Source organism: Martes martes (genome assembly GCF_963455335.1).
Source record: "Martes martes genome assembly, chromosome: 7".
NCBI classification, from domain to species: domain Eukaryota; kingdom Metazoa; phylum Chordata; class Mammalia; order Carnivora; family Mustelidae; genus Martes; species Martes martes.
In genome coordinates, this window is record NC_137894.1 from 21329994 (window position 1) to 21351657 (window position 21664).

General features: G+C 44.2%; 1 protein-coding gene across 1 annotated transcript in view; it reads left to right on the top strand.

The window, feature by feature from the left end:
- Window positions 1–14935, top strand: part of CHRNA7 (cholinergic receptor nicotinic alpha 7 subunit) — a gene marked incomplete at both ends in the record, with an annotated part of 119395 nt that extends 104460 nt beyond the window's left edge. The window contains 5 exon segments of the mRNA XM_080809189.1: window positions 4841–5008; window positions 6247–6441; window positions 7451–7537; window positions 10207–10316; window positions 14411–14935. Coding sequence (XP_080665315.1) covers window positions 4841–5008; window positions 6247–6441; window positions 7451–7537; window positions 10207–10316; window positions 14411–14935 — 1085 coding nt within the window.
- Window positions 14936–21664: the final 6729 nt, after the last annotated feature.

The window sequence follows — 21664 nt, forward strand, 5'->3', positions numbered from 1 at the left end:
ACATGAGTGTGGGTCATCCTTTGCCTCATTCGCACCCAACCCCCCCTGTGTTTGCAAATATTTCCTGAACATGACAATGCCATCTTCCTCTTTTTTGTCTTGGGGTCATGGCTCACACTGTCTTTGCCTAAATGTGTCGTATGTCCTTCTTGTGCGCCAAGTGTGCCTTAAAGTTAATCCACAGTTAAAGCAAGTCTCCCTCATCAGGTCACTTCCAGGTCTCCTTACAGTCTGCAAGGCAAGCACCCCGGCCTTTCCCTCCACCATTTCAGCTGGCTGTTTCCCCTCCCACCAGACAGCGTATCTCGGCAGGGGCTGTTCTCCAGGGGCTGGGGGCGAGATGATGGACTTGCAGGCTTTTTGAGCATGTGCGTTACGAAACTTGCATGTTAGATAGAAGAGCAAGTGGTTTCAAAGTGGGGCTCATTAGTGTCTTATTCCTGACTGAGCTTCGCTCCCTCGCAGCCAGTTGCTGGTTAACTGCTTCCTGGAATTGATTTTTTTTTTTCCCCACCAGCCCCTCATTTCTCTCCATTCATTGAGCCCTAGGCTGCTCACTGAATAATACAGAGCATGGGGAACCTGTGTTTTAATGCTTTGAGGCAGATATTAACAGAGTTTTAAAAATCTTTTAGATGATTTTTTTTTTACATGTTCTTTTCCAGGATTATCTCCCCCACTGCAACGGGTCAACTTCCTGTTCCAGGCAATCTGCAGCCAACTCCTACCCCAGCACCACCATAAACACACACACACACCATATCCTCATTCCTACCACTCCCCACATATTACACACCACACACACACACACCATACCATATGCACACACCTACCACTCCCACACACATCACACACACATCATACATCACACGCACACACCCCCACATATACACCCCACATCCATATCTCCCCCACACACATATCCACACACATTCACACACCAACCACATCCCCCACATACCTACACTACACACCACACCCCACATATATACCCACACTCATACTTCCCCCCCACAAATCCACACACATTCACACACCAACCACATCTCCCACGTACATATACTACACACCCACACCACATCCACACACTATCTACTATCCCCCCACCACACCACACATGCATTATGCACCACACATCCCACATATACGCCCCACACACCTACTTCCTGCACACACATATCCACACACCAACCACAACCCCTTCATACACATTACACACCATACATACCACACACTCACATACACACACAGCCTTTCTGCTGCAGTAAACCCCGCTCTCACACCTTCATTCCCAGCACCCAGCAGAGCTGGCCTTGTCTTCTTAGTTGTTGCTTACACATTCTTCTTCCTTAGCAGATGATAAGCATCCCGTGGGCAAATTCTGTGTTTACACACCTTAGAACCACCACTAATCAACCAGGCGCCTGGCCCACTTGTTCATAAATGAATGTGTGAGAGATTAAACCCACCCAAGGCAGATACCTCCCAATAATGTTTGTAGAGACTGAAGAACCACAGATTTTCAAGTTTTCTACCTGAAAGCATGTGCTTCCTTGCTGCTTCCCCTGTTCCTTCACCCGCCGCCCCCCAGCCCAAGCATGCTTTCTGCCTAACAGCAGGCCCCTGGGGGACTGAGGCTATGGGACCAGTCTCCTGTCACACACCCATACATTCTTTTTCCCCAGCCTGTGAGTTGCAGTTTCTATTATGCGGGCTATTTTAGAAAACGATCTCTGGTAGTCATCAGTATACAAGAATATGGTGCTGCACATTGTTTTGAGGGCTGAGGCTATTTTCAGCTACAAGAAGCCACATTCCTGAGTCCTAGGCCACCTGTGTGCAGCAAACCCCTCTGGGGCTCCATGCCTGTGTCCCAACCTTCATGGCCCCAGGAGCCTGGGAAGGGCAGGGCATGTTGTGCTGTGAGTGTGGGAGTCTCCCCTACTTTGGCAAGAGCAGAATGGAGCGCTCTGGCCTGGGGCAGCAAGCCTGTGCCCTGGGGTCATATAGGACTGATCTGGGATGCTGTTCTGTTCATACAACCAAGTACAGGCAAGGAAAAAAAAAAGTGTTTTGGGTGCACGATTTGAAATAAAGACTTGGTTATGAAATTATCTTTCTATTTCATGTTTTTATTTTTAACAGATTTATTATATAATTTACATATCATACAGGTCACCCATTTGAAGTACACGATTCAGTGATTTTTAATAAATTCACAGAGTCATACAACCAATACCAAAATCATGTCAGAACATTTTTTATCACCCCAAAAAGATCCCTTTTACCATCCTGCAGTTGATGCCAGTCCCAGACCACCACTGATCTGCTTTCTATCTCTAGGGATTCTCTTTCTCTGGCTGTCTTATGGAAATGGAATAATTCAGTTATGGAGTTACATTTTCCACAAGCAGTGTGGGTTTGGGGGGATCTCGCCCATTAACGGGAGGGCAGCATTTGTGGATTCCTATAGACAGCGGACATGGCACTTAAAGGAACTTGTGAGGACGGGACGTTGTTTATCCTTTCCCGGCTTGGTTGTGGAGTGAAGGTTTGCGTTTGCAAGGCTGCTGAGTCCCTTCCTCCATTCATTTTTTCCTTTTTCTTTTCTTTTTTTTTTTTTCAATTTACGAGCAGAAACGTATGGAGCACTGACCCTGTCCCAGGAATAGGGGGCACCTTAGCTCTTTGTGCCTTCCACAGCCTTCAAGCCTTTTTCTGGGCAGGGAGGAGCACACGGGCATAAGTTGCTGAAGGGGACTTGTCTGGCCTCATCTCCATAACCTGCCAAAAATTCACCTCCAGTTGTCTTAGGCTAAAGTCACTCTTTTCAGTGGAAACTCTTACTTGTGCACAAGCACTGTCTTCAGTTTAAACCTATCAGTCTTTGTTCTTAATCTAAGATCTAAACTCGTTAAAATTATCCTTCACATACATTTCTAGATAACCAAGTATTTTTCTCAATTTTTAAAAGTATTTTATTAATTTATTTGAGAGAGAGGGAGCATGACCAGGGAGAGGGGCAAAGGGAGAGGGAGAAGCAGACTCCCCATGGAACAGGCAGCCCAAACTGGAGCTCGATCCCAGGACTCTGGGATCATGACCTGAGCAGACGCTTAACCAGCTGAGCCACCCAGGCACCCCCCAGTGTTTTTTTTTGTTTTTTTTTTTCTCAATTTTTAACCTCAGGAAATGCCCACCCTGCTCCTCTGTTCCGCACACGTCCCTTTTATATTCTACTTCTAAATCCTTCATCATTTTTATCAACTTTTCTGTGATTGTTTTTACATTCTTTACTTTTCTCCTATTAGAATTTGAAGGTGCGCAGACATGGTAGGAGCAAGTTTACAGAACTTCTAATTCTTTGCACAGAAATTCTTAAATAGAGTCTTCAACAGAGCATGACAGCATTGTCTGTGAATTTTAAGACAGTGAAGCTTCACCTGAGCTTCCATTCTAGAGATTTTTTCCAAAAAAGACCAAGCTTGTTCTGGACAGGTCTAGCTGTGGTTTGGAGGCCTCTCTGGTCACACCCAGACTAGAGACCCAGGAGCCTACGTCTCCACTTCTTGAAGGGAACACAGGTAGGCCAGAACAACGTATGCATGAGGCACTGATCATAAGGATATGCTGAACATCAAAAAAAATGTATTGTTTAACTCACCAGCCCTTTCCAGGAAGAAGAGGCAGCACATATTATAACAGCATATGAGGTTAGAGACCCAAAGAATAGTTCTGTGTTTATTTATTTGTTTACTTATAATTATTTCATTTTTTTCCATCTTTACTGAAGTACGGTTGACAAATGAGAATGTAATGAGGTGTGCGACACGATGACTGAACATACACATAAATTGTAAAATGATGCCACGAAGTTTAACACATCCATTACCTTACAGGGCTGGGTTTGGTTTTGTTTTGTTTTTTCATGAGAATGTTTAAGATCTGCTCTCTCAGCACATTTCAAGTACACAATGTTACTAACTAGAGTCACCTTGCTGTACCATTGATCCTCCAAATGTACCCCTTGACCAGCCTCTCTCCATTTCCCCACCTCCCCCAGCCCCTGGAAACTCACTGTCTCTGTGAGTTCAGTTTTTTTTTTTATTTTTTTTAAGATTTTATTTATTTATTTGACAGACAGAGATCACAAGCAGGCGGAGAGAGAGGAGAAAGCAGGCTCCCCGCGGAGCAGAGAGCCCAATGTGGGGCTCGATCCCAGGACCCTGGGATCACGACCTGAGCCGAAGGCAGAGGCTTAACCCACTGAGCCACCCAGGCGCCCCTTTTTGTTTTTGTTTTTGTATCTGTTTTTTTTTTTTTTTTTTCCCCTTCAAAATCCACATGTAAGTGAGATCACAGAGTATTGTCTTTGGCTTACTTCAGTTAGCAAAATGCCCTTCGCGTTCATCCGTGTTACTGCAAATGGCAGGATTTCCATCGATTCTAAGCTGAGTAGTATTTCACTGTGTGTGTGTATGTGTTTGCATGTGTGTATGGTTTGATAATCTTTTTCTTTTTTTGTTCATTCATCGATGAATACTTAGCTTGTTTCCATTCCTCAGCTGTTGCTAATAATGTGGCCGTGAACATGGTGAATATGGGCGTGCAGATCTCTCTCCTGGAGGGCGATTTTGTTTCCTTTGGATATATACCCAGAAGTGGGGATCACTGGATCATATAATAATTCTATTTTTAATATTTTTAGGAATCGCCATACTGTTTTCATAATGACTATACCAGTTCACATTCCCACCAGCAGTGTGAGACTGCTGCGTATTCAAAGCCGGGCTTCGTCCCCTTCCATTTCAGTTTTCTGACTGTTTTGTTGCCCACATAGGCATATTCAAGAGCTCCTGCTACATTGACGTGCGCTGGTTCCCCTTCGATGTGCAGCAATGCAAACTGAAGTTTGGGTCCTGGTCCTATGGAGGGTGGTCCTTGGATCTACAGATGCAAGAGGCAGATATCAGCGGCTATATCCCAAATGGAGAATGGGACCTTGTGGGTAAGCCCAGCAAAGACATGAGACTAGCAGTCTTGTAGAAAGCCGCTTTTTAAAAATATATATATTTATAAAACAGTACCCATTTATTAGCTCCTCGGGGTTTTTTTCAAAAATTTTTAAAATTTTTTAAGTTTTTTATTAACATATAATATTAGCCCCAGGGGTACAGGTCTGTGAATCGCCAGGTTTACACACTTCACAGCACTCACCATAGCACATACCTTCCCCAGTGTCCATAACCCCACCACCCTCTCCCTACCCCCATCCCCTCAAAAGCCGCTTTTTATTCCTGGGCTGGCTTTAAAAGTTTGGGATTTTCCACTCTGCTTTTCAGTGTAAACATTTCTTGAACCCTGCGGCAATCTCTATAATTTACTGAGAGCTATACAATAAGAAACAAAAAACAATTAGAAAATTCAGAGCTTTCCATGAGAAACGTGCAGCCATTTAAAGAAGTCAGTGCTAGTGTAGGCATGACTATATTATTAGAACCTGCTCCTTTCCTAAAATCAGGTTGGATAGCAAATTGCAGTTCACAAAAACCTGTATTTGATGATTTTTACTAGAAAAAAATAGTAATTTCATTTATAATGGTGTAACGCTCATAATGTATTATTTATAATCATGGTGTCTTAGTCCATTCAGGCTGCTAAAACAAAATACCATAGATTAGGTGATTATAAACAGCAGAAATTTGTTTATCACAGTTCTGGGGGCTGGGAAATCCAAGATCAAGGCGTATCCAGTGTCTGCTGAGGGCCTGCTTCCTGGTTCATAGACGGCTGTCTTCTGGCTGTGTTCTTACACAGCTGAAGAGATTAGGGAGTTCTCTGGGCCTCTTCTATAAGGGCAATAATCCCATTCACGAGAGCTCTGCTCTCATGACTTAGGCGTGCCCCCCAAAGGCCCCATCTCCAAATGTCATCACTGTGGGGGTTAATATTTCAACATAGGAAGATTGAGGGGGACAGAAACATTTACTCTATACCTCATCTAGTTCAATCCATTAAACAAAAATTCTCCCGGTTTGCTCCAATATCACTGAGATACTCCTGAACAACTCAAATACACCAGAAAGAGTTTATTCAAACACTGATTACCCAGTTTTATTATTTTTTTAAATTTTTTTTTTTTAGCACCTAACAAACTCCATGGTCATTTGTGTGATACGCCCATTAAAATAAACAAGCAGGGTAATTTTCTTCAGACACCGTTCCTTTCCCCTTTTGTTCATGGAGGAATCCCAGGCAAGCGGAGTGAGAAGTTCTATGAGTGCTGCAAAGAGCCCTACCCAGACGTTACCTTCACAGTGACCATTCGCCGCAGGACCCTCTACTATGGCCTCAACCTACTCATCCCCTGTGTGCTCATCTCTGCACTGGCCCTCCTCGTCTTCTTGCTCCCTGCAGATTCAGGGGAGAAAATTTCCCTGGGTAAGTGTCCTGATCTTGGGTGGGAGTCTGAGACAGGATGGGAGGCCCTTGCCTTGAGGTCAGCTCTGTAGGGATCCCAGTGGATGATGCAGGACATGTCATGGCTATGGGGGCAGAGATGTGGGGTCACACACTGACCTCCCAGCCCAGGGCATCTCCCCAACACCACAGCCTCCTGATTTAGCTTCATGCTCGATGCCCAGTGCCCTCCTGAGAATCTGTAGGATCCTCTGATCCTCCACAGAAGATGGGACTGCCCAAGAAGAGACTACTGGGTTCTGTCCTGAGGGGCATTACTTTCTCTTCTTCTGCCACCGCATCCTGTTCCTTGGGGGGCAACTGGCCAGCGTTTGTTATGGAGAGGCAACACTTTAGTTAGTGCAGTATCAGTTTGCATCTGTATATTGCTGTACACAGGGTAATTCCTTCCGATCATCCAATAGAAAGATAAGAAAACTAAGACTTAGAATGGTGAAATGAATTTCTCAACATCTTAAAGAGTTATTAAAGGTCACACGTAGTACTTGTAGAAATCATCCTCAAACCCTTATCTTCTGACTGCAAGGCTCAGGCACATTAAGTGACTTATCCACAGTCACACAGGTAGTAAATAGCAAAGTCAAGACCTAAAGTGAGGTCTTAAGATTGCATGTTTTGTTTTGTTTTGTTTTGTTTTGTTTTTCTTGCTATACGTAACTACCTCTCAATTCTAATGTAATTAAGAACATGAGAGATACTTACGTTAAGTTCAGTAATTCATTTTGTATCATTGTTCTAAAGTTCTGGTTCCTAAACTTACCTCGATCTGGAACTCTGATAATTGATGTGAACAGCCCCCAGAAAAATGGTCATACCCTTACAGACAGAGAAAGAATCCTGCATTCATTTTTAGGACATCACTGGCCCCTCCCCCACACCTCCCTCCTTTGAATCTCAGATTAGGCACAGTTAAGGAACTTGAGGTGTTATCATCTCTTCTGTCTCAGGCACTGCTGTGTTTATGTTTCAGGGATAACAGTTTTACTCTCTCTTACTGTCTTCATGTTGCTGGTGGCTGAGATCATGCCTGCGACATCCGACTCGGTGCCCTTGATAGGTAAGCAAGTGTCAGGTCTCTTTTGAAGACTTGGGCTTAGAGAGGGTCCTGGAGAGCCACATGGTCCCAGGAGGAGTGACTTCCTATAACTGTTTTGTGACCCATAGACTCTGCCTACCTGGGTACATGTAAGGCAGTGTGGGGAGTTGAGCTTCATGGTTTGGCTTGAAGGTACAGAAATGCACCCTTCCTCCCACTGTTCTCCCCCTCACACTTATGCAGCCAGAGATTTTATCATTAGAGATTTGTTACTTTAGCTTTGAGTCATTGTTCTTCCACAAATCCTTTGTCAAAATGGGAGCAGCTCACGTTTTAACTCTGAGATACCTCAGTGTCTCTGGATAAAGTTAAAGCTTGTGAGGAAATGTAAACAGGATAAATATGTTTTGGACAAGACAGATATAAAGCATGACCTTCTGCCCAGGACAGGATCAGAAAGAGGAGATAACATTGCTTGTGGCTATGTACCTCTCTGGATTGGAATAAGTGGGAACGTGCAGAGGGGTGCCCAGCGGTCTAGTGGTCAGGATCTGGTACTTTTGCCACTACAGCCAGGGTTCTGTTCCTGGTCAGGGATCCAAACCTCCAAGCCAGTTTTGAGAATGGGAAGCAAACAGCCTCATAGGGGATATTAGGTTTAATATGAGCATCACTCCTCCAGTTGGGTGATGGAGTTCAGAAAGACAAATGGAGCCTATGATTATTCCTGTTGCCCCAAGCCACCTGAGGGCCACTCTGTGTGGTTAACAAGGGAGGGTAGGTCTAGGGGAGCTTACTTCTCTTACACAGATACTCCCAGGCTTCACAAACTACAAAGGCAAGTCTCTCCTTTGTTCCCCTAATGTGTGATATTTTGACCAGAGAGAGACAGTATTGCTATGAAAAGCCTTTGTGGGTGTTCCTAGTTCTCTCACTACCATCCAGAGGTCAAGAAACCATGCTTCAGCCCACTCTTCCTACCTTCCACACAGTGCTTTCAGTAGAGACTTCAAACAGAAAGCGGGCTCTGTGGGGTAGTGGGCATCCCTGCCTTGACCGATGAACCGATGAGCAAAAGGCATGGTTGGTGCATAGCCCATGTCTAGAAAGATGGGATTTCAGCTGCGGGGATCCTTTGACCCCACATGCCTCCACAGGTCATTGTGTTGGTCGGCTAGGTTTGCTACAGTAAAATTCCACAGACCGGGTGTCAACACACAGAAATGTATTTGCTTATAGATCTGGAGGTTGGAAGTCAAGACCAAGGTGCCGGCAGGTTTGATCTCTAGTGAGGCCTCTCTGCTTGACTTGTGGATGACCACCCTCTTGCTGTGCCCTCACATGGTCTTTCCTGTCTGGGTGCATTCCTGGTACCCCTTTGTGTGTGCAAAGTTCCCCTCTTATAAGTACACTAGTCAGATCGGATCAGGCCCCACTCTAAGGACCCCATTTTAACTTAATCCCCCTTTTAAAGGCCCTGTCTTCAAATACAGTCATATTCTGAGATACCAGGGGCTAGAGCTTCAACATATAAATATAAACTCATCCCACAGAAGTCACAGTTTTATTCTACCTCCTTCCTCTTCTTAGAGGTCCCTGGTGCTAACTTGAAACACCCGGTGCTAACTTGAAGTCTCAGACATCGGTCTCTCACAGCTTCTCACATGTACCTCTTGGTTCCCACAGTGGGGCAGTGAGTTCCTTCCTGCCCGGAGAAAAGGAGGCATTCTTAACTGAGTGTATGGCCATGCACTTAGCCTCTGCACCAGGATGTCCTCTGCTTCGAGCTCAGCCCCGTTGAGCTGAAAGCCACACCAAAGGTTTAGTAATGACAGTTGCCAGTCAAGGAATGTCTTCCCTTTGCCAGGCTTTCTTCTAGATCCTCAGCTCATGTAATTGCTAATTCCTGCACCAACCCCACAAAAGAAGGCATTGCCATCCCTGTCATACTGGTGAACAACCTGAGCCCCAGACAGGCTGAGTAGCCTGTCTAAACTCGTAGATGTGTGAACTCATGGATGGAGGCAGGGGGTTAGTGGAGAGCTGTTTAGGAAGCACCATGCTTCTTCTCACGTGGGCCAAGGAGGACAAGTGCCTCCTCGCCTACTGGAGCTGAATCTGCCATTCTCAGCCAGGGAAGTAACTGTCTTTCACGTCTTCTTCAGATACCTGGCACCTCCTCCTATCTCTCATTAGATGGGACCAGGCTCATTTTCCACACTAATTCTAGGTACCCCGCCAGTGATGCCCAGGTTCGCCCTTGTTACATCCCTGCCCCCAGCATGTCCCTGGCCTGCAATTATCACAATGGGGTCCAGACCCTCACTACCCCGGTATTCTCAGTTCCCATCACAGTCCACAGCCTTTCTCCTAGAAACAACCTTATCAGTGTCCTGTGAGGCACTGTTAACCCTCACTGGAGGAGGAGGCTGGTGGAGCTCACAAAAGTGTGGTCAGCCAAGCCAAGCAGCTGGCATGGTTGGGAAAGCTGGTCCCCGTGCTGTGGGCTGGCCTCTGCCTGCCAGGAGTGTGGGCGGGGGGTCTGCAGGCCTGTAGACAGTCCTGCCCTGCTCCAAGCTCTGCCACATGGTCCCAGGCAGTCAGAGACCGCCATCTGGTTCTGCCTGCCATGCTACGATGCCTGTGCCGCGGAGGGCCCGGGGCTCACCCTGCATCTCTTGTCTCTGCAGCCCAGTACTTTGCCAGCACCATGATCATCGTGGGCCTCTCCGTGGTCGTGACGGTGATTGTGCTGCAGTACCACCACCACGACCCCGACGGCGGCAAGATGCCCAAGTGGGTGCGTCCCTCCCGCTCTTCACCACAGGGAGTCAGGGGCCCTCAGCGCGGGTGACTCCACAGATGAATTGTCTGTTTTAAAAATCCCACAGACAGCTAGCAGCCCTCAACACAGAGCCATGTATCCCATAGGACCTCACCTGTCTGCACTATTGTATTATCTCTGGACTGTTATGGTGAGCATGCTCTTGGGGGCCCATGGCACTGTTCTCGCAATCTGACATTCCAGAATGGGGCCCACACACTGGCCGCTCTCTACGTTTGGCTACCAATGTGTTTCTAAAACGTTTTGCACGTATGCTATGGGGAACAGGACAGTGGTTGGAAGCAGCAGAGGAGATAAGCACCCAGCCATGTGGTTGGATCTTCCAAACAGAATGAAGACCATCGGGGTGAGAGAGAGTGAGCCATGTATTAACACATGTAGTCAGTGCATGGAGGAATGCCACCGTTCCACAGGCCTATCTAATACAGGTTAGTGGTTACCAGTGGGGAGGGGGGCTAGGATAAAAGCAAAAGGGAGAAAGATAAATGATTGACTATAACAGCCTGTTATGTCAGCCCTGGGTCATGCCAAACCTTCCCCGCTCCTGCTCAGCACTGGGCACTGGGATGTCGGCAGATGCTTACCAGGCTGTGCCCCTGGGAGTCCGGGATCTGAAGCTCAATGCCCGTCCTCACCTGACACTCAGGAGACCTTGATTAGGGCCAAGTATGGCCTGGGCTTTCCTCACCTCAGCACAGTGTGACAAGACCCAGGGCCAGGGGAGGGATTGATCCTTACTTGGGCCCTGCAGACCTTCCAGTGTTCTTGTCCAGAGAGCATGGCCTAGGCACAGTAGGTGCTAAAGGAGCCCTGTCATGTCAAAACAAGGCTGTTTTCTTTGGAGATCTATAACCTGGCATCCAAGTTCGGAAGGGACTCTAAGACCACCCCCCCCCCACCACACACATACATGCTAAATGCAGGTGCAAGAAGTAAGGTGCATTTTGTGAACCTCCAGGAAGAAAGCGTTCCCAGGCCTTCTAAAACTATTCATTGTGCAATAATTTACAGTTACCCAAAGTGAACTTAGGAAAGACCAATTTAATTTTTTTTTTTTTTTTTTTTTTTTTTTTTTTACTTTACCGAGTTACTGTGTCCTCTTAGGTTCTTTTCCACAGCAATTTCATACACTTAATAACAACTTTCTCTCATAGCTCATTGCATCAGCAATGGAATGAGCCCCCAGAAATGGTGCTGTCTCCCACACATGTCACATCACTGCAGTCTGTGGGCTTGTTTTGAGAAGGTCCCCCCATTAAAAAGTGGGACACATTTGCACACATTCACTACATTGTCATCTGACTTTTACAACCCTGACACACCTTCTGGCTACCCTCCTTCTGTTTGAAAAAGGTAATATATTCACATGTTTCAAAAGTCAAAGTGAAAGTAAAATCATACGGAAGGAAATCCTGCTCTCATTCCTACCCCTCACTGTGCTTCCACCACCAATACTGATAACCATTTTAAGCAATTTCCCCATTATCCTTTAAGTGTTTATTTATGCAAATGTAAAACTTAAAACACATATTATTATTCCTTATGTTTAAGACACGAAGACACAAAACCATTTTTAAAGACCTGATAGTACTTTACTGCCCAGAAAAAAAAAAATCTTAATTAAGAGTCTATGCTAATTATTCACCTCTCAGCACGGGAGTGTGTTAAAACCAATGGCTGCAAATGAAATATGAAGCTTGGATCTCTCACTTTCAATTTATATAGCCTCTTGCATTTTTCTTTCTTTCTGTGTGTATTTGAAAAGTAAATAGCCTCCAAGGAACTTTTATTATGATGTGTTGCTGTGAAGAAGATATTGCTGGTGCCGTGGCATTATGTGACATTTACACAGCCAGACACAAAACCATAACCCAACAGAAGAGGTCATGAGCACAGTTTGATAAGTGTCAAGAGGATAATTGCATCTTTGGAGATGCTTTAGCTTTGAAAGCTAATGATTCAGGCCATGGAATTCAGAACAGACTTGGTAGTATGGACCACATGCTTGAGATGTACTCCAGGGTAGGCACAGACTCCCCCGCCCCCCGCGCGCCACACACACACACACACACACACACACACACACACACACCATGTGTATAGCTGTCTCTGGGCTTGGATGCACTCGCTGCCCAATGGATTCCCTTGAAGTGGGGGTTGGGCTAAAGTCACAGAAGTGTTGAAGAAGACTTCATAGACCCTTTCACAGATGAGCCGTGAAAGCCTAAACGCATAGATGACTTGCTTACTGTGTGACCTTGAGCCAATTTATTAGCCTCTTTGAAGCCTCAGTTTCTTTATCTGTAAAATGGGTGGGGGAATTATACTCACTTCACAGAGGCCCTGAGAGGACCAACTGAACGGACATGTCTTATCAGCCTCCTGTGGAGGGCCAGACTGACCTGCAAATTCATGTGGGGCCATATGCCTCTGCTCCTTACTGGTCATGGAAAACCCTCCAGGGTATGCAGACAGGCTTTTCCAGGCTCTAGAGGTTTGTCCATAAGGTGTGGGCGGGATATACAGAGTGCCTCTGCCCTGAGCAAAGGGTTATCTTTACAGCTGGAGTGAACCCGCACTTACGCCTTCTTGTTTGTTTCATTGCCTGTCTCCAGACAGGTCTACTGCAGTTATCTCTGAGAAGATGCCATTAAAGTGCTACAGGCATGAACTTCACAACTTACTGCCTGTACTTACAGATGGGAAACATACCTGTTATGTTGTTGATGGAATTCACCACAACCTAAACCAAATTAAAATCAGTATTTGGATAACTTCAGGGAAAGGGCCCACTCTTCCTACACTTGTCTCAATAAGTTTCCAAGAAATTTTTTTAACCTGAATTGAGGCTTTGCATGGCTCCTTCTTTTCATTAGAGGGAAAAACCAGAAATCTCAGTGATTATCTCCAGCATCTTCTATGCATGTAGGCAGTATATGTTGATAAAACACTTTAAACCGGAGGTCAGCCAACTGTGGCTCCAGTGGTCAAATCTGGCCCACCAGCTGCTTTTGCAAATAAAATATTATTAGAAAAAAGCCATGTTTATTTTTTTTACATGTTTTCTATGACTATTTCTATACTTTATTAATAGCTGAGTAGTTACAACAGAGACTTTATGGAGGTTATTATGTGGCCTCTTAAAGTCTGCCAACCCCTGCTTTCAACTTTTCCAAGTACTTTCCTGCACATCATCTGACTGTCTTCATTGCAGCCTAATGAATTAGGTTAGAGGTCCCTAAACTTTCCTGGTTCATAGCTCTTTTAGTGACTCAGGGATTTTTTTCACAGGCCCGAGGGCAAAAACAAAAACAAAAACAACCCCACCTAATGGCTCTCTTTATTAAGATGGTCAAAATAACGTAATAAGTATTTATGTCCTGACCCTGAGGCACCTGTTGGTACAGCACACCCCTTCAAATCTTAGGAGCACTGGGCCTCCATTTTCTGTTTCATGCTGACTTTCTTGGCACTTGCTTTTCATCAGGACAAAAACCTGCTTTGCAATGATATGTCATCCTTACAAGGGACCCCGTGTTCCAGTAGGAACTATTTCAAGCTAGGGGTTCATGCAGTATCTGATAGGTGTCACAGGGTTGCCCTTGAAAATTTTAAAATCCCCAGCGGTGTGCCCCAGCAAGTCTGCCCTGGCACTGGGGTGCCCCACAGGCAGCTGGGTATGATGGCCGCTGGTGACAGATGGGGAAGATTGGAGAGGGAAGGTGACTTATTTTGTTCACACGACTCAGGCAGGGCTCTTCTTCCAGCACAGCTCTCTCCTCCCGGGTGCCTGTCTGCCCAAGACTGCAGTGTGTCTGCCACTGAGAATTCCTCTCATTCCCAGGGTGACTTTCTGGATTGGTTTATTCTAGGCTCACATTTGACCCAACCATTGCAACACCTTGGCACTGCTTGCCTGTGTAAACTCAGCTGGGAAGAAGTGGGAGCCTGGCTCCCCCAGGAACCTCTTCCCCCCACAAGTAGGGCTGCGATCAGGACCCGCTGATGCTCGCTTCCACCTGCTCCTAACTGCCCTGTTGTCTCCCCAGACCAGAGTTATCCTTCTGAACTGGTGCGCATGGTTCCTGCGCATGAAGAGGCCGGGGGAGGACAAGGTGAGGCCGGCTTGCCAGCACAAGCAGCGTCCGCGTCGCTGCAGCCTGGCCAGCGTGGAGATGAGCGCGGTGGCCGGGCCGCCCACCACCAACGGCAACCTGCTCTACATCGGCTTCCGCGGCCTGGATGGGGTGCACTGTGCCCCCACCCCCGACTCGGGCGTCGTGTGTGGTCGCATGGCCTGCTCCCCCACGCACGACGAGCACCTCCTGCATGGTGGGCAGCCCTCCGAGGGGGACCCGGAGCTGGCCAAGATCCTGGAGGAGGTCCGCTACATCGCCAACCGCTTCCGCTGCCAGGACGAGAGCGAGGCCATCTGCAGTGAGTGGAAATTCGCGGCGTGCGTGGTGGACCGCCTGTGTCTCATGGCCTTCTCTGTCTTCACCATCATCTGCACCATCGGCATCCTGATGTCAGCTCCAAACTTCGTCGAGGCTGTGTCGAAAGACTTCGCTTAACCTGGTCTTGGTCCCCAGCATGTGGGAAACGCACCGACAGGCGATGCCGTTGGCGTGGGGAGAATTCGGGGTGCTACACTAGACGTGAGGATGTTAATGTACCCGGAGCGCTCGCTGCCAGTCATATCCGTTATAGTTTCCTTGTTACTTTGAATAATAGAATCTCAGCACGTTCTGTTTAACCCTCTCAGATGGCTACTTGATATTCTTGGAACATCCTTAGGGTCACCAGGACCACTGAAAGCTGTTTTTGCCCATTCCCCAATGCCTGGTGAGCCCTTCAGAGAGGTCAGGATGGCTCAAGACCGCCAGGGGAGGCCTGTACAGTTGGTTTTGCATGCCTGCATGTCACTTGCCAGAAAGCCTATGTGAAAATTCAACATAAGCTTTTGCCTGTTTACAAACCTCGGTGGAAAGTAACAATAATAATAAACCACCCTCACTAGATTTTCAGATAATTGGTAAAAGGACACAAAACTCAAAGTAAAAACCTAACTGCTCATTTTTCTGTGATTCAGATTTTGTTTTTCTCTGCCAAAGATGGTAGAGAGAGACAATTTTACACTGCTCCTGCATTTTATTAGAGAGAGAGAGGCATCGTTGGTCTTTTAAATTATGCTTTTACCAGCCTGATTTTCTGCCAAGCTGCCCTGTGGTGGGAATCAGGAGGGACATAGATGTGTGTTGATTCTGAACTAGGACCACACCTGGCCCAGTCAGGGGGATGGATGTCTGTAGATACCAGGGGACTCCCAAACTTCCTATACTGCCCTCAGACACTGGGGAGCTGAGTTTGCTCTATTATGAAAAACCCAAAGGGCAAATAGAATTCTGTTAGAATTATAAGCCCAATGTAATAGCTAAAGTTAAATTAAGCCAGCTGTGTGTGTGTGTGTGTGTGTGTGTGTTTAATAATGCATTAGGTGTTTCTCGTGTAGTAGAGTTGATTAGTCTTAGAAACTTGTGGGTCCGTACAAATGCACAATATAAAGTGAAAGTATGCTGTGCCTTTCCTTATGTGTCAAGGCCAAGGAGCAGGATATGGGACATCTTCTGGTTCCTTGTATGGCAGGAACTGGGAAGGGGAAGATGTGGGCAGCAGCTTTCCTGGACCAGTAACTCCAGTCTCTGGCTTTTAGGGATCTGCTTTCCCACAGCTCAACAGCTCCAACGTTAGCCCAGAAAAGTAGCTTGAAAAGATAGATTCACTGGAGATAAGCATTTTGAAAGCAAAGGAATCTTTCATTTTAAACCTGTGTGGTGACAGAATTCTCCAGTTACATTATCTAGCTGACAGTGGTCACTTTGACTCTTCCCAGTTTCCTTATTTTTTAATGCCATCAGAAGGAGACACAACAAAATCTCTCCTGCTCTGTTGTTTCATCTAGGAACAGATCAGAGCTCAAAACCGCAGAAGGCTTTGAGCTCCTGGAGATCTTTAATTTGCTTCTAACCCCTGAGATGGGTGTATTATGAAGGAAGATTATGTTTTCAGAGAGAAAGAAATTGCATACCTTTCTCCAGCCATTTATTTCACTCATTTCTGGGTAATGCACATGGATTTGTTTGCACTGAGGAGAATGGAGGCTTGGGCATGCTCCGAGTGTGGGTGTGCGTGAGTGCTGAGTGTGCAGCTGCAGAGGGGACAAGCAGGTTGATAAGTAAGGGCATTCTAGCTAACGTCACGCCATTTGGAGCAGGGTTGTCCTCAGAGTTCAGCCGTTCTACATGGGATGGATGAACAACGCACAATCTTTTCTTTCTTTTTTTTTTTCCTATTGTAAACACAAGTAGCAGTGTTTTGATATATAAGAGAATGCTTCATTTCTTATTGCTACCTGAAAATTAACCTCTGTAACACGTTTGCTTGGACAAAAAACAAAACAAAACTGTTTTTGATTTTGTATTTTATACAGAAAAACATTAAAAAAGCAAACAGAAGTAGTTTATATGTTGACCCCTTGACCAGTACTCTGCCATTTTAGAAAGTGATAATAAGGAAAAGATGCACTTGTAGTAAGAGAAGCATAAATAGCTCCAGGGACCACTGGTGAATGAGCTTCTGAGGACTGGGGGGCATTTCCAGGAAGGAAGAAAAAGAAAGGGAGGGAGGCCAGGAGGGGGCATAAGGGGGCGCAGAGAGACTCTTTTGCTACCCCTCCTGCTATGCACAGCACTCTGCACTTTGTTTTCTGCGATTAGTGTTTTATCCTTCCATAGCAACATAAAAAGATCTACCTCATTCTTCTTAATAGCTGTTTAGCATTCCATTGTCTCGATGGACTTTTTTTTTTTTTTTTTTGGTTAGTCTATTAGTGAACATATAATTTCCAGGGTGTTTTTTTTTTAAATTTTTATATACAACTCTGCAATGAACATCCTTGATTTATATCTTAGCATGCGTGTGTGACCATATCTTGGTATGAATGGGAATGGGATAAGTGGGAAATGGAATTGCAGGATTCAAGGCTCTGTGCATTTGCCATTCAGTAGATATTGATAGATTACCCTCCAAATACCAGTCAATGGATATACCTACCAAGAATATAATGAAAAGGCTAGTTTCTCAACTTTCTCAGTACTGGGTATCATCAAACTTAATATATATATTTTTTCCAATCTGGTGAAAAATTATATTGCAATGTTATTATAATTTAGTTCATTTTATTATGAATAAAGTTGAGTATCTTTCAGATATGTTTTAGAAATTTCAATTTTTGTAATTTATGTCCTTTACATACTTTTGGGTTATTTGGCTCTTTCTTAATTAATTTGCCTGTGTACTTTGGAACTTTCTTATCTTATATCTTGAAAATACCCTTATTTGTTTAGAAAATATTTTTATTTATTTTTGTCTTTTGATGTGATTTATTGATTTATTTCTTAGCATATAGAAAGTTTAAAGTTTTATGTTGTCAACTTATCCATATTTGCCTTGGTAGATCCTGGGATTTGTTTCCAGTTTTAAAAGGCCTTCCCCGTTCTGAGATTATAAATAAATTTACTCATATTTTCTTCTAAATTTTTATGGTTTCCTTTGTTTACCTTTACATCTTCTAACTCCCTGGAATTCATTTACTGCAGGAATTGAAGGTAAAAATGCATTTTTTCCCTCTCCAAATGGTTGGTCAGTTGTGCCAACAAAATATATCATAGTGGATCCCTGTAATACAGTTAGTCTCTTCCCCATTTTGTTCAGAATGGCTCCTTGTTTGTAAACTGAATTCCAGTCAAGTGTTTTGGGGCTATTTCTCCTTATTGGTTTGTCTCTCTGCGAATGCTTTTCATTTCTGAAGCTTTATTCATGTTAATATTAAATATTCACATATCGATATTTTCAAGTTAACCATCCCCTTCACATTTCTTGCCTTTCCCTTCCTCTCTCTCTCTCTCTTACTCTCTCTCCTCCATTTCCCTCTCTCATACACAGTTTTTTCATTTAAATTCAATTAGCCAACGTATAGCACACCATTAGTTTCAGATGTAGAGTTCAGTAATTCACCAGTTTCATAGAACACCCAGTGCTCATCACACCACGTGCCCTTCTTAATGCCCACCACCCAGTTACCCCGCCCCCACCCCCTCCCTTCCAGCAGCCCTCAGTTTGTTTCTTATAGTTAAGAGTGTCTCCTGGTTTGTCTCCCTCCTTGAGGTCACAATGGATTTATATGAGTCTTCCTATTCAAGAGTGCTGCAGTCTAGGCTTGTGTTCAAATCTAATTTTATGCCGCTTGGTAGATTATTACAGTTTTGTTCTGATAGGTTCTATGAATTTCTTGTCTAGTTCTGGATAGTATATTGTTTGGCTACCATTTTCAATGGAATATTTCTTCCATTTTATTTGATAACTGGATGCATAGGAATGCAGTTGATTTTGTATATTAATGCCATAACTGCTTTAACCGTGTTTTCTTACTGTTTCTAAGATTTTCTTTTGCCTTCTCCTTTCCAATAATTTCCTTTATTTCTTTCCCTTAGGCAATTGCGCTTGAGAACAGTGTCAAATAATAGTGATTCAGGTGGCATACCTATCTTGTTCCTGACATTAATGGGATGGTTCAATGTCTCACTATTCAACTTGTATGAAGACATGTATTTTCCTTGTCATAATAAAAAAAGTATCCGTGTATTCTCAAACTATTCAGGCTTTCTGGGGGGATATATAGATGTTAGATTATTGTCACAGCCTCACAGTATCTATGGAGATGATCAGAGAGCTTTCCCCTTTCCTCTAATAGTATGCTGTATTATATTCATCGATTCCTTAAGACCAAACCACTGTTAGAGCCCTGAGATGATCCCTACATGTGATTTTTCCCTATTAGTATTGATAATTGAGATTAATCATTCTATCTCTTGCTTTTGTGTACTAAGCAAAAATCTCTATATTTCGCAACTGGTTACTTGGTTTGAGAATCATCTTCTTAAGTGTAAAAGAACTCACCTGGGGGCTGTCTGGGCATCCACGGGTAATGTGTCTGAATTCCTCCCATTTGGGAAGGTTAGGTCCTCAAGCACTATCTGGAGTCAACTTTAGTTACAGATGTTTAAGAAAATTAATGACAATCCATTTTTTCAACATATTTGCATAGTTTTTACAATATAGGCACTTAGGATTTCTTAATTTCCTCTGTGTTGGGCTTATTCTCAGGTTTTCATTTTTAATTGTGTACATTTCTCCTTTCTTCTGTTTTTATTGATATGGCTTGCCAAGGATTTTGTTTTTGTGTTTTCAGACCCCAAACCCTTAGACGTTTTCATCCATTTGGAGAACTCGGTGCAGCCCCTGTTGGCACTGTGCTGACCTGACCTGTCCTGGGACAGCTTGTATACTGTGCAAGGGGAGCCACAGCTGTGAGGAGCCACCTTCCCACTGGCTTCTGGGGCCACAGCAGGAGTATCACTAGGCAGAGGGAGCTCAGGGGTCAAACCAGGCCAAGCAGCACAGATGTGGCACACGTGAATAACCATTCTACTGAAGAGAGGACCATAGTTGGCTGGAGAAGCTTTAACCAGAAGCCATCTTGAGGCACAGGCCTCTGGAAGTATCCCTTTTTCACATAATTTAATGTTCTCTCATTAATGCATTCTTTCTGACCCAAACCCTCCCCAATTCACACAGGACTGACATCACTGCTCATGGCTCCTTAACTAAAAACCATTTAATCCATTTGCATATGGGTTTGATTTTTCTAATATCAGATATTATGATAATATGGGGAGGGGGTCCTGATATTTTATACCTGGGGGGAGGGAAGGGGAGAAGGTACTATCCACAGTTTCAGCCTTTTTGAGCTCTTGTGGTCAAATATCACCGTATCTTCAGCACACCCCATTTAGAAGTGCACGATATTCCACAGTTCAGCCCGGTTCTTCAACCTTTCCTGTCTGACTCCAATGTCTCATTTAAAATTGTACATTCTCTAAATTTTTTTTTTCTCCAAAAACCTTATTACCAGTCCCTCTTCTGCTGTATTGGATTTTTATGAATTTACCTTCTAACAAATACTGCCTATCAACAAGTTCCATGGAAGTGTTTTATAATTCTTAAAGTTCTAGTTTTATTTTTAATATTTCATCCCTTTTCCTCTACTCTTATTTTTATTTTTTTACATTTAAGATTCGTTTTTAAGCAGTTTTAGGTACAGAATAACAAGAGAGTACAGAGAGTTCTCATATACCCCCCCCCACACACACGTACAGCCTCCCCCACTACCAACATCTCCCCCCCCACCAGGGTGGCACAATTGTTACAACTGATAAAGATACATTGTCAATGTATATTAAGTACAATATAACCACCCAAAGCCCATTGTTTACTTTAAGGTTGTTCTTGATGTTACACATTCTATGGGTTTGGACAAAGGCATGTATACACCATTATAGTAACACACTGAATAGATCCACTGCCCTAAAACTGTGCTCTGCCTGTTTATTTCCTTACCCCACCAACCTCTGGCAACCAGTGATCTTTGTCTTCAAATTCTGCTTTTGTTTTTCCAAAATGCCACATAGTTGGAATCATACTGTATATAGCCTTTTCAGACTGACTGCTTAGTAACATGCATTTAGAGTTTCTCCCTGTCTCTTCATGGCTTGATAGCTAATTTCTTTTTACAGGTGAATAGTATTCCATTGTCTGGATGTATCATAGTTTATTTATCCATTCACTTACTGAAGAACATCTTGGTTGCTGCCAAGTTTTGGCAATTATGAAGAAAGATACTATAAACATCCAAGTGCAGATTTTTGTTTGAAAATAATGTTTCCACTCCTTTGAGTAAACACCACGGAGTGAGATTGCCGGATCATATGGTGAGAATATGTTTAGTTTTGTAAGAAACCCTCTTCCAAAGTGGAATGCATTTTGCCTTCCCACCAGCAGTGAATTGGAGTTTCTGTTGTTTCCCTTTCTTTCCAGAGTTTGGTGTTTTCAGCCTTCAGATTTTGGCCATCTAGTAGGTGTGTAGTGGTACCTTCTTGTTTTCATTTTCCTTTCCCTGGTGACATATGATGTGGAGCATCTTTCAATATACTTATTTGCCATATGTCTATCTTGTTTGATGAAGTATTTGTTAAGGACTTTGGCCTAATTTTTTAATTAAGTTGTTTTTTTCCCCTTGTTGTTGAGTTTTAAGAGTCCTTTGTATATACTGGATAGCAGACCTTTATCCGATATGTTTTTCAATTTTTTTCTCCCAATCTGTGCTTTGTCTTTTCATTCTCTTA